This window comes from Balaenoptera acutorostrata, chromosome 16 (assembly GCF_949987535.1).
Source record: "Balaenoptera acutorostrata chromosome 16, mBalAcu1.1, whole genome shotgun sequence".
Lineage (NCBI taxonomy): Eukaryota > Metazoa > Chordata > Mammalia > Artiodactyla > Balaenopteridae > Balaenoptera > Balaenoptera acutorostrata.
The window spans coordinates 2,877,501-2,890,000 of NC_080079.1; the positions used below are offsets into that span (position 1 = coordinate 2,877,501).

The 12,500-nt window shown below is 57.6% G+C and overlaps 1 protein-coding gene across 11 annotated transcripts in view; it reads left to right on the top strand.

Moving 5' to 3' along the window:
• The window catches only part of EBF3 (EBF transcription factor 3), a 117,461-nt gene that overhangs the window by 85,165 nt on the left and 19,796 nt on the right, over positions 1-12,500 (top strand). For all 11 annotated transcript variants that reach the window (XM_057530578.1, XM_057530581.1, XM_057530579.1 and 8 more), the window contains exons 9-10: positions 1,455-1,585; positions 2,077-2,203. In XM_057530578.1, the coding sequence (XP_057386561.1) occupies positions 1,455-1,585; positions 2,077-2,203 (258 nt within the window). The remainder of the gene's footprint in view (positions 1-1,454; positions 1,586-2,076; positions 2,204-12,500) is intronic.

Below are 12,500 nucleotides of genomic sequence, written 5' to 3' on the forward strand. Positions count from 1 at the left end.
AAGATGAACAGCCGAATAAGGCCCCGAGAAGTCCTTTGGAGGCTCGTACGCACACGTGCCGGGAGGGGGCCGGGGGCCGCGTGGTTAAAGCCACTGCTTGTTTACTAGGCTTAGTTACTACTTTCTGGACAAGGATCCACAGAGGTTGTTGTGAGCGATGGAAGATCACCAAATGGAGAGGGGCCCCCTCGGGCCGGGGGTCGAGTTCCTTCACCCACTCCGCCGTGAAGCCGGCAGGACGAAGGGCGACACTGGGGGCCCCAGGGCTTGGGGGGGGCCCTCCTCTCTCTCTCTCGATGGAGGATTGAGGCCTGGGCCTCCTCCCGTCTGGGTTGTAATTGTGTCCAGACGGCATTAGCCAGGAGACCTGGTGGACCTTTGGGGTCGCGTCGCCACCCAGCACACCGGCCTGCACAGCCTTCTATTTTGCACCAAAGGTAACAATACAGAGAGGCCCAGGGCCCTGAGCACGGCGCCCAGCCAGGCAGAGGAGGCCCTGCAGGCCAGAGGGCAGCACCCGGAGCCCTTCCCCAGTAACGGGCAGCTCCTCCCATGTGGGACCTCTGCCCGTGACAGGCCATCAAAGGCGCTAGAGAAGGTCCCCCAACATCACGTGGAAGAAGAGCTGATCAAAGGCCAGAACAAAGCCGGCCTCCACGAGGCTGCAGCCTTCAGCCCAGGCCTCCGCCCGCTGGCTGCTCGCAGGGCTGCTGGGAGCACCGTACTGGGCCTCCCGGTCCCGCTCCCCTGTGCCCGCCCTCGCTGTCTGTCTCCCCTCCCCCAGCAGGGCCAGGCCGCAGCAGCATTGTAATAACTCATGCAAATGTGAGCGCTCCCAGACAAAGGGAGGTCAGGCCAGCGGCTGGGGATTCCTGTCGACAAACAATATGAGGTGTAAAATGTGTACCTTTGACAAAAGTATTAATATCGTGCTTCTGATTTTTTTTTTTCCTGATGAAAAATGAAAAGTAGTAATTGTGAAGTGACAGAGGAAAATGAAGTTTTGAACCAAAAGGCAAAGTTCGCGGATGAAAAAACCCAACCCAATTAGCTGCTTATGAGGAATCGAAATGCAAGGCATTTGCTCTTCCATCTCCCTCATCAGCCTTTGATTGACTCTGCTCAGATCTGGACCGCAAAGTAGATAAATCAACGTGCCACGTGCACGCGATGCTTAATCATTTGTAATAGTCATATTTGCCCTGACACATAATTTGCTACATCAAGCCATTTTTTTCCCTCACTCACTGGTATTCCGTGGCTTGGCCTTTGCTTTATAAAACATTTAAGAGTTTGCTTTAAACACATCAACGCGCTGATCTACGATTGCCCTTTGCGCGCCGCCGGGAGGAGCGGCCGCCTCTCTCCAGCCCCGCCCAGCGTGGCTGGAGGTGGGCAACGTGGCGGCAGCGTGGCGGGCTCTAAGGTCTGCGTTCTCTGTCTTGTGCGGGCAGCCACTCCGTGCATCAAGGCCATCAGTCCCAGTGAAGGCTGGACCACGGGCGGAGCGACCGTGATCATCATCGGAGACAACTTCTTTGATGGGCTCCAAGTTGTGTTCGGGACCATGTTGGTATGGAGTGAGGTAAGCCCGCGAGATCGGTGCGCGTCCGGCCGTGGCTTTGTCCGTGGACCATTGGACCTGCTGTCGACGGTGCATCCTGTCGCCAGATCCCTTGAAACCGACGGTCCGCCCGTGGCAGGGGCTTCTCCGGTGGGCGGGTGCAGACCGCTGCCCCCCAGCCCTGGGGTTTCAAGCCTGGCGTCGGAGGTCCCCGAGTGCCCTGGAACAATTAGTGCTAGAATTACTAGAAGCAGGTTTAAGGAGACATATGGTGGTGATTTTCATATGAATGATGCCCTGTGGCCTTTCCTGCAAACTGAAACCGGGATCATTTGCAGATATTTTTCTGAAAGCACAACTGTAGGTCCTGAGTCTCTGGGTGACAGCTAGGAGGGAACATTCCAAGACGATGGTCCAATTTTTGTTCATTTTGGTAATTATATCCAACTGGCAAGTGTCCGCCTCTTACACCCAGCGCCGCTGAAAGCCTCTTCCCTGTGTGGTTTTTATAGCTGATCACTCCCCACGCCATCCGAGTCCAGACCCCACCGAGGCACATTCCTGGAGTCGTCGAAGTCACCCTGTCCTACAAATCCAAGCAGTTCTGTAAAGGTGCTCCTGGGCGGTTTGTCTACACTGGTGAGTTCACATTTCCAATTTTCATGGTGAATCGGTAGATGCTTCCTCCCAAGGAGGCCCTCTCGGCCCCTGGGGGCCCCGTGCATGGGTTCTGCAGTGAGGACGGGCGAGCCCCTGGGGCCCACCGGTTGGTGTAGTCGGGGGCAGTTTCTACATCCTCTTCCACGTGGTGTGACGCTATGGACAGGTGCAGCCCCCTCGGGCCGGGTGACCTGGGCCCCTCCCCCCTTCCGTGGAGCTTCCCTTCTTGCCTGCAAAGCAAGGTGGCGGGAGCTGTCAGTAACCACAGTGCCCCTGCTTCCATCGGGTGGCCGCCCCGCGAGGTCCCAGAGGTTAGGCTGCGTACCCGAGGTCACACGCACCCTGTAAACGGGAGCAGGTCTCTGCCCCGGGCCTGGGGCCTCACACCCCACACCGCACTGCTGCTTCAAGGGGGTCCGTATTCTGGGAGGGTCTCGGACACACTGACGTCACCAGAAAGGGTCACCTCTGAGGTCCCACGTTTGTTATCTGAAAGTCGTCTGCTGCAGTGCTTTGCCCACAGGCTGCTTGGAGAACACCATGCGTCTGAGGTTGCTACTGAGAAAGGCCATAAATAACCATACGGCTTGTGCGCATTGGCACCTCTAGTCCTGCCACCTGCAGAAGCTGTAACCTCTGAGACGTGTTTCTGGGGGTGGCCGGCACCTGCTGAGCCCCACGAGGGCGGAGGGGACGAGGGCTTGTTCTTGGACAGCGTGGCCTCCACGTGTTCACGTGGTCAGGGCGGCAGGGGAGGTCCATGCGGGAGCCTGGCTGGGAGCCGGGGGCTCTGTCCACGTGCTGTCACCTGCTGCAGGATGCCCGGGGCAGGTCTGGCCTCCCCCTGGGATGTAGGCTTCTCCTCTGTCCAGGGGGTGGGTGACAAGGTGGAGACGAGGTCCCTTCCACTTGGGTTGGGAGAGGGAATAGGAGTAACTCACTCACCCCCCTTCAGGAAGCGTGAAATGCAAAATGTAAATTCTTCCATTGACCACTTTCCAACAGGCTCCGTGTCACTCCCGGGCCGTGCCTGGCTTGGGTCCTTGCAGAGAGCCAGGGCTGCTGTCCCCAGAGGCACCCACACCCTCAGCAGCCAGGGCTGCCAGTGACACCGGGGTCCTTGATGGGGGGAGGCCGCCTCCTCTCCAGCCCCCGGCGGCCCTCATGTGGTCAGGAGGGGAGAGGGGTTCCCTGCCCCATGCTAGGGGCTGTTTCCTCCCGTGGGACCAGCTCGTGCTCCGCGGAACCCAGAGCTGCCTGAGAGCCAAGCGGACGAGGGCGGAGCAGACGCGATGGGTGCACGTCCCGGCCCGCTCCCGGGCAGGTGCTCCGGGCCTCCTGGTGAGCCTGGGAGGCGAGATGGAGGGAGGGCAGTGCCCCCAGCTGGTGAGGCCTCCACGTGTTAAATAGAGCTGTGCAGAAGTGGGTTATGAAGTCGGGGTGCTGTGAGCGTTCGTACCCGCGGCCGCCGTGGCCGCTAGGTCCCGGGAGGTGGGGGCCAGGCGTCCCGCAGCGCCGGGCCGTCTCTGCAGGGCCCCTGCCAGCCTGTGGGTGCCCGTCCGGCTCTCGCCGTGAACTCAGGCCGTGGGGTCCTGGGCACCCTGCTTAGCTCCGCCTGGGGGGACCCCCGAGTCCCTCTTTCTCCTCGGTGCCGTGTGTGACCCGGGCTCCCGTCGGGTCTGGGTTCCTTGGAGGAGGGGACGTTTATGAGCTTGGGCGGCTGGGAGCCAGGCCACGTGTGGGCTTCGTGCTGCCACGTGCCCCGTGGGCGCCGGGTTGGGTCAGGCACCCGGTGAGCGCGTCAGTACGTGGTGGGACCGATGGCTCCGCCCCAGACGGGCGGGGAGTCGGCTCTCCCTGTCAGCCTCTCTGGTCTCCTGGCCACTCCCGCGCGGGTGCCTCCGGCCCTACTCGCGACATTGGGTTCTTGACCCGCGGGCTTTTGGTGCTGAGGTCGCCGGGCTGTCGTCAGGAGCAGCGACTCTTTTTGAGAGGAGACACAGTAGCAGGAAGGTTTGGTCCTTCACCCCGCCGTTGGCCGAGGATGGTGGCCCGCGTGGCAGGAAAGGGCCCCATGCTGAGCATCGCGGCGGACGCGGGTGCGGCTGGAGGGGACGGCGCGAGGGCAGGGGGCCGCCCGTCACCGCCAGCGGGTGTCCCGTGGCCGAGGACCTGCCTCTCTGGGGCCGTGGTGGGGCAGCGCTCTCTGTAGCCCGCTGCCCTCGGCCGGGCAGGACGCTTTCCTTGGCCGGAAGCCTCGTGCCCGCAGGGCAGCGGGCGTCCCCGCGTCTGTTCCAGTGACACCCGCGTCCCGACGCCCATCTTCCATTTCTGCAGCTGACGCCGTGACCCCTCCCTGCTGATGGGGCTTCTCGGACCCCAAGTTCAGGGTCCCGGCTGCCCAAGGCTATGGGGTTTCCTCCATCAGGAGTTCTCCCACGAACGGGCCTTTCAATGAAGCCATTCAGTGAGCTTGGCCTCTCCGCGGGGGCTAATTTACAGCCTTCCCCCACACCCCCATCATTAACGGGAATATACATTTCAAACGCACGTAAGGGATACGGGGGCCTACACTCCCAGGGAGCAGAGGAAAGGTGGGGTCATAACCTGTCTGACCTGGAAGCTTCTGTCTGATTTGCATTGCCCTGAAATTGATGGGACAGAGAAGCAATCATTGGGAATTGCTCTCCCTCTGAAAGCTGAGCCAGCCCTTCTGGAGGCAGGACACGGGCGCAGCCCCTGCGGGGAGGGCCCCGTCCCCTGGGCATCTGGCTCCCATCAGCATCCCCGGGCCTGGCGGCTGTGCGGACACCGTCACACTGAACCCTCGGGGTGAGGCCGCCAGGCGTGGGGATGAGGAACCAGAGCGCGGAGGAGGGCCCCCTCCCCCCACCCCCAGCCAAGGCAAAGGCCTAAGTGATCTGTTTACAGCGATCTGAGAAGCACCAGGTTCTTCAGAACCAGACCCGATTAGTCAACCCAGAGTGGGCGTAGGCGGGGGTGGGGGGACAGGCCAAGCCCATCCATCCAGGCCCCTTTGCCTGCTGCTTTCAACTACTATAAAGACACAATTACCTTAGGAAGCAGTGGCAGTGCAGTTGATTAGCACGGTGAATTAAAAGAATGAGTCACAATGACATGTCCAGCTCTTCCGTACTAGCCCTTTGTATTCCCAGCGTGCCTCACCCCTGTTGTAAGAAGGTCAAAAATTAGAGAGAGAGAACAATTTTCAAGCGGCTAGCACTTAGGAGCAGAATTAACAATCACTCTGTATGTAATTGCCAGTTAATAGTAAATTGCCTTCTAGACTGTAAAATGCAATATAAACGGGTGGGCACCTAAAATTAAATTAATGAGATATTTGCTGCATTTAAAAGTGAACAGTGCAAATTAATAACTGAGTGTAATGCTTGTTTTAATATTTGTCTAATAGTGTATCATTTGCTTGTTTAATAATAATTAAAATAGTCCCGGAATATCCTACCTGAGGAACTCAGTGGTATGGGCAGATTGAACAGTTTCACATTCGTAATTTCACCAGTAGAAAGACATCAAATTGTTAAGAGCAATAAAAGAAATTATTTTTTAATTAGAATGTAAGCATTGCGGTGTTACTTGATTAAGACAAATTGGAATCTGTATGCTTCTAATTGAAATTATGTTTGAGCGAAAACTGCTTTTACAGACACATTCTAAGTGTTTGTGCACAGATGCGAGTGCCCCTGACTTCCTAACACGTCCGTTCGGCAGAAGGGTTTTCCTATTACACACAAAAGCTGGAGCTGCTTGGTGGTGGCCTGAGTCCCAGCGTGGCTCTGCGGGACACCAGGACGCAGCCACGGGGCTCTTCCTGTTGACCTCTTGCACCCAAACGTGTGGTTGACCCGCCCTCAGTTTAGAGATTTCTTTTGCTCAATTAAAGGAATTATCACCAATTACCAGGAGTCAACATGCTGTCTGCCACAGGCCCAGCCAACCCAGTTACTAAACAGGATGCTGGCAGCGATGCGACGGTGCCCAGGGCCAGAGCGGCTCGGACAGAGCTTGGGCCGGTCTTAGGTCTGCAAAGCATTGACTACATGGGGACATAAAAATGGTCATTTTCTGCACAAAGACGTGCATTCAATTTCAGTCATGAAATCATTACTCAACCAGTAGCTGCTAACAGTTTGTGTTCTTCCCGATACAGTGTTTATGGTTTGTTTGTTTGTTGTTGTTGTTTTTTAAAAATTCCGTTGTGCCTTAAAACTGGCGACATGTCAAGGAGGTGACCGCCCTGTCCTCGGGAGCTGTCCTGGCACGGGGCGGGGGTGGGTGGGTGGTGTGTGTGTCTGTTGGCTCGCCCGGGGCCACCGTATCCTCTCGCAGCATTCTGCCACCTAACCCACACTTCACCTCACCCCTTGAAGGGCGCTGGCGTTCCTGAAGTGTTTTAAAGCTCTTTTGTGAGTGTTCAGATGTGATTCTGTCAACAGCACGGTGACACACGGTAGAGTCAATGGCGCCCTCGACCACAGCCGGATCCAGCTAGCTCTCTCCCAGGCCAGCGCTCTTCAAACAAATTACTTGTATCCATGGAGCAAATGATTCCTAATTGCCTTCCACAAATCATACTGTTTCTACTTCGCTAAACTAAATGCTAATGCCTTCCCCTTCAATGTAAACCAACTGATTATTTCGATTATAAGTTCTTAACCACGGAGGTGGATACGGGGGAGATACTTTCATTCCGAGTTCAGAGTTTGGGGTTCAGTAGTCTGTGACTCCTGGGCTCCCCGTCCCGGCCAGTGAGGCCCGGCGGCTCCGGCTGCTACCTGTGTGTTCCCGGCTGCCGCGTGCATTCCCGGCTGCCGCGGGCGCCCCGCAGACACAGGGCTTCCACTGGTCCCAGCTCGCCAGTTGGATGGTGTCAGTGGAAATCCGCGGCCCCCTGGAGGATAGACAGCCTCGCTTTCATGTGAGGTTAGTTATGTGGAAGAACATGCTGAGCTCAGGCCACCTCTGGGCCCGTCCGGAATCGGGGAGCTGGGATAGCGACTCAGATAACGCATGACTCCAACGTAGTTTCTCCTTCCGCCCCACCCACGTTGGCTCGTCCTTGGTTACGTGTTGGGGGCAGACGGCGAATTTCTCCCCACTGGCTGGGATGGTGTGCAGACCTGGGCATGGAGACCAGCTGGTCATCTTGGGGGTCACTGGCAGGGCTCCTTAGGGCCACAGAGGAAGGGAGGGCATGCCCCCCACCCCACCAATGTCCTCTGCATGGTGCTGTCCCAGCATTAGACCAAATGACGATCAGTGAATCTGCCAGCTTGCTGAGTGGGCTCTGGGGGCACAGATCCAGTCCCGAGTCCCTCTAAAGAGTGGGGTGGTGAGGGCTCCCGGGGTCCCTGCTGTTTCCTTCCTCTCCTGTCTCGAAGGAGGCCGGGAGAATGAGACACACCGTTTGTGCTATTGCACAAGTAGACTATTTGTCCTAATCAGTGACACCCATTTACTAGAATTGCTTAAAATGAACTATACCTCATACAGAAATCGCACATTTAGAGGAGTTCCATTCATCATCTGAAAATTGAGGGCCAGTAAACTTTTCTGCTCCTCCAGTGGGATCATAGGCATGCATCAAAATGTTAGAAATGATTGGTGAGAGGGAGCTGTCACCCATTTATCAAGGAAAAGAACATTATTTGCTAATTTCCCAACCGGGCTGGTGACAGGGTGCTTCGTCTTTGGACCCACGGTGACCAGCACGGCCTTTTCGTTATTAGTACAAGTCAAGCGCTTTTGGGCAGTTGCTAACAAGACACATTTGTCTGTCATCGGAGGGGCTGTGGTTGCTTTCCAAGTGCTGTGACCACAGGCCGCTCTTCCCGCGGCCCGATGGCTGTGCTCACCGGGAGGAGAACCGGCTGATAAATCACCAAGTTTCCACATCAAGGTGAAGGTATTGACTCTCGGCACCGAACCTGACAGAACGCAGCAGAGAGGAGACAACCATTCGTCTTCCCCAAAGGACAAAAGGGTCACGGGTTTCCCTCGGTGGGTGCGGGGACGCCGGCCCGCTGACCTCACCCCACCCGGGAGGCCGCGGGCACGAGTCGCGGGATGGGACTGGGCCACGTCCGGGGTTTTCTTTGGCGTCTCTGGCCGGTCAGGGTGCCTGCCCTGCTTCTGGGACAGCAGGCGAGGGGTCCAGGATGTGGGGTGGCAGGGAGATGGAGGAGGGACCCTTTAAAAGCACAAGAGTGAACAGCATCGACGGAAGTGCAGAATAAGGCAGCGATAACGGGGTAAAAACAGAACCCCACGAGTCACCCTGGCAGGAAAAACTCCCGTAGCTTCAAGGAGGAAGACCAGGGGAAGCATCAGAACCACCGTTTCAGCGGAGAACCCACCGAGGAAGCGTGTGAGCCTTCTGTTGCCGAAGAGAAGAAGAAATAGGCCCCCCCGGGGCCCTGGAAGAGTAGAAACAGGAGCGAAATGTCTCGTTTTCATCCTGGCTCCCCGCAGTCTCGGAAGCCACAGGCCTCGTCCACCACGTCCCTTTGGCCGTGCACAAGGCCATGGCCCAGGCGGGAGGCGGACGGGGTGAGTGGGTTTTGCTCTCGGGGGCTGTGCGAGCCGGGACAGGGACGCCCCTGGGGTCCAGGGGCTGCTCGTGTTTTCATTAGAAACCTTTGTTTGGGAAGGTCTTTAGGCTCTCGGCTGAGGCTTGGATCCCAAAGGCTCAACCCGAGAAAAAGTCCTTTTAAAAAACTATCATTTGAATCAGTTGGGCCTTTTTTATTCATTACAGAAAATGCAAACTTGAGTCATTCGAACTTTCTTAGAATGGTTTTTCAATAAAACAACGAAAGATGGGAGCCTCTTCGTCGGTGATGTGAACTGTTTGCTACACCCCCCAAAATAAATACATAGAAGTTTTCAAATGCTCTTAACGAGCACGTGGAGTAACTTGGTTCCACGAGGGACCTGGGTGCCTGTGGCTGGCACCCGTGCTCCAGAAGGTGCGTTGCAGAGCGTGTTAAGTTTTAAATACAGAACCTCCCATCGAGACAGTAGGCCACTGCAGGTCTCTGTTCCTGTCGGTGTAAATCATTTTTGGGGGAAGTTTCTCAAAGGTGCAGCCTGGCAGTGGGTCCATCATCCGCCTTCCAGACGCCACCCTTCCTGCCCTCGTGACAGCCCTTCCTTACGCCCTCCACGCATGGGAATCCTACTGCCCGACAAGGTGAGCTCTGCAGGGTCGGCCCAGCCTTCTACCGGCCTGACCCTCTCCCACCCGGAGCATCTGAGGACCAGAGTCAGGGCATCTGGGCGGCTGGGTGTAGAGGGGATTCTGCCAGATTTCTTCCCCATCTTTTCACTCCTTTTGATCCTCCCAGGAGAAGGCCCTTTCCGGGGACTCCCCTAGACCCTTCAGGCCTCAGCCCTGGGGATGGGAGGGGCTGGGGGCCGGCGATGTGGCACTCCTTCCCATTCTCAGGATCCGTGTGCCTGGCGCTGTGATCAGCCAGATAGATGCTTTAGCCCCCATAATCACTTCCACCCCGCCTTGGGAGACCAGCTCGGCGCCGTTCCTTGCGAACACGTCCCCAGTGCCCTTTGGGATGAACAAGCGCCAAGCCCGCCCAGGCGCTGCTGTTCCTCGGGTACTTTTACGGCAGGACCTCCGTGACCCTCAAGGCGTCCGGCCGCTGTGCACCCCAAGCTGAAGACGCTCAGTTTGCCTGTGTGCTTGTTGTCGGTTACAATGGAGGTCGTTTCCAAAGTTGACCCGTTTTAACACCACGGAAGTGAGCTACACGGGTGCGAGGTGCGGGGGCCGCAGCCTCACGTGCCCTGCCCGCGAGCCACCTGCCAACGGCCCCTCCTCACACCCTGGCGACCGGCCCAGGCCGCGTGCGCTCTGTCATGGCAGCAGGGTGCCCACCTGCCAGCCACCTGCCTCTTCTTCGCCACCCCTGACGCCATGCCCATCTGGTGCCTTCTCTCCTCTGCACTCAGAGAATACCCGCCGACGGTAACGACCTTTAAGGCGAGCACAGCGTCCAGGGTGGGATGCTGAGGCTTCGTGTCGACGTGACTTGGAATTTACTCGTGGTGTCCGGCGTTCAGTGTCTCCCCGAGGCCCGCCTGGGCCTGGTACTCTGCAGGTGATGCAGAGAAGGCGGGAAAACACCTGCGTCTCGGAGGTGCGCTCGCGGTGGGTTCCTCGCGGGGCCCCAGGCTGGCTTCACCCTGGCAGCCCCGTGCCTGGCTCTGGGCTGCCCTCGACCGACGTACGGCGCCCGATCCAGGTGACTCAGAGCCTGATGGGAACGAAAAAGAGAAGAGACCTTAATGAAACAGTCCTGAGGGCTGTTCGGGTCTCCGAGGAGAGGGGCAGCCGTGGCCCTGTGGGGTCTGTGGGCGGAGCGCCCCTGCAGAGACGGGGACGGGGCCGGCGGAGCGCCCCTGCACGTCGGCAGCGGGGTCGGGGGTCCGCAGGCAGAGGGCAGAGCCTGCGCCACGGGTGGAGGAGACGGAGCGCATCAGGCGGGACTGTTTTACTTGAGAGACGTAATCCAGGATCCTGTGTTCAAGGACTCTGTTTTGTGATTTCAATGTTTACATTAATCTTGGCGATGTCTTTAAAGGCTCTGCCTTAGAACGTTGCTTTTCCTCTTTGTTCACCTTGAAGAACCAGGGGTTACAAATGCCTCCGTGGGGCTTGAGGAGGGCCAGCTTATCCCCTGGACTGGGGCTCTCTCCCTCGGCCCCGCGCTCCACCCTCACAGCTGGGGGCCTGCTCACCCCAGTTCCGGCCTCCCTTCTTTTACGCAGATGCCAGACGCACCGCAGACAGTGTTCAGGCCGTGAGAGGCCTTTCCCTCGGTATAGGCACGGCTGGCACATGCATTCTAATCTAAGGTTAGAGGTGTTACTTTCACTTAAAAAATTTTGTTCTTTATTCAGATATAATTCACACAGCCTAAGAATCACCCAAAGTATACAATTAAGGGGTTTTTAGTACAGTCACAAAGCTGTGCAACCACTAACCTAAGTCAAGAACAGTTCATTACACGAAAAGGAACCCTGCATCCGTCAGCAGTCCCCCCGCCCCCCGCCAGGCAACTACAAATCTACTTCCTGTATCTATGCATTTGCCCTGCTGGACATTGCACGTGCATGGAATCATACAGTATGGGGGTCCTTTGTGACCAGCCTCGTCCACTCACGTTCCCCCCGGGTGGAGGTGTGATCAGCGCTTCCTTCCTCTGTGTGCCTGAAGGGTCTTCCCTTGTGCACAGAGACCACGTTTTATCCGTTCATCTGTTGGGGGAGGCTTGGTACGGTCGCTTCTCAGGATCCGCGGGGATCGGTTCCGGGACCAAATCTGTGGCTGCTCAAGTCCCTTGCAGCGTGGTCCTTCGTATCCGAGGTCAGGGCTGTGGTTGGTTGAATCTGAGGATGTGGAACTGGCGGGTGCAGAGGGCCGACTGGAAGACAAGTGGTGCTGCTGTGAAACATTCGTGAACAAGTTCTTGGGTGGACATACGGGAAACGTCACGCTCACTGTGGCTTCTCCAAGTCAAAAGTGAAGTATACCTTCTCCACTGGCCTGGTATTTTCCAGAAGCCCTGTGGGTCCCTGTGGTCCTTACTCGTTACTATGGAGCACCTACTGTGCACCCTGCGCTGAGCAGGGCAGGCGCTGTGACACAGGGTGACGGCCGCACCTTCCAGGAGGAGCATGTGATCGGATGGCCTGGGACATATGCCCCGGGGGCTGGTTGCCTCGGGCGCTGGTTGCCTCGGGCACACGGGAGGGAGGGGTCTTCCCAGAGCAGGGCCATCTCCAGCCTTGGGAGGGGGTGAACTTCCAGAGCGCCTTTCTTAGCTTATCTCTGTACGGAGATTTTACGCGGGTTTCAAGTGTGCCGATCCATTGCCCGGATGGTTCTCCACAGAGCGCTTTGTTGCCCACTTGGGTTTTACCCCTCCCCGCTCACAATCTCTGAGAGGGTCGACAGCACAGGCACGCTTGACTTCTCTTTCTTAAAGGAAGGGTGACATCTGGGTGGTTTGTGCTCTTTGTTCTGTTGAGGAGGATTTTTATTGGCCACCTTCTCCCTCCCTTTTGTTCAGACTCTTTTACACGTGGAGGGAAGGGGCTACCTTTGCCGGAACAGCCGGGGTGGGGGAGGTGAGGGTTGCAGGGTGGCCGGCGCCCCTCCCCGGCCTCCCTGGGGAGCGTGTCTCGGGGGTCCCTGTCGCCGGGGGCCGAGCCCCCG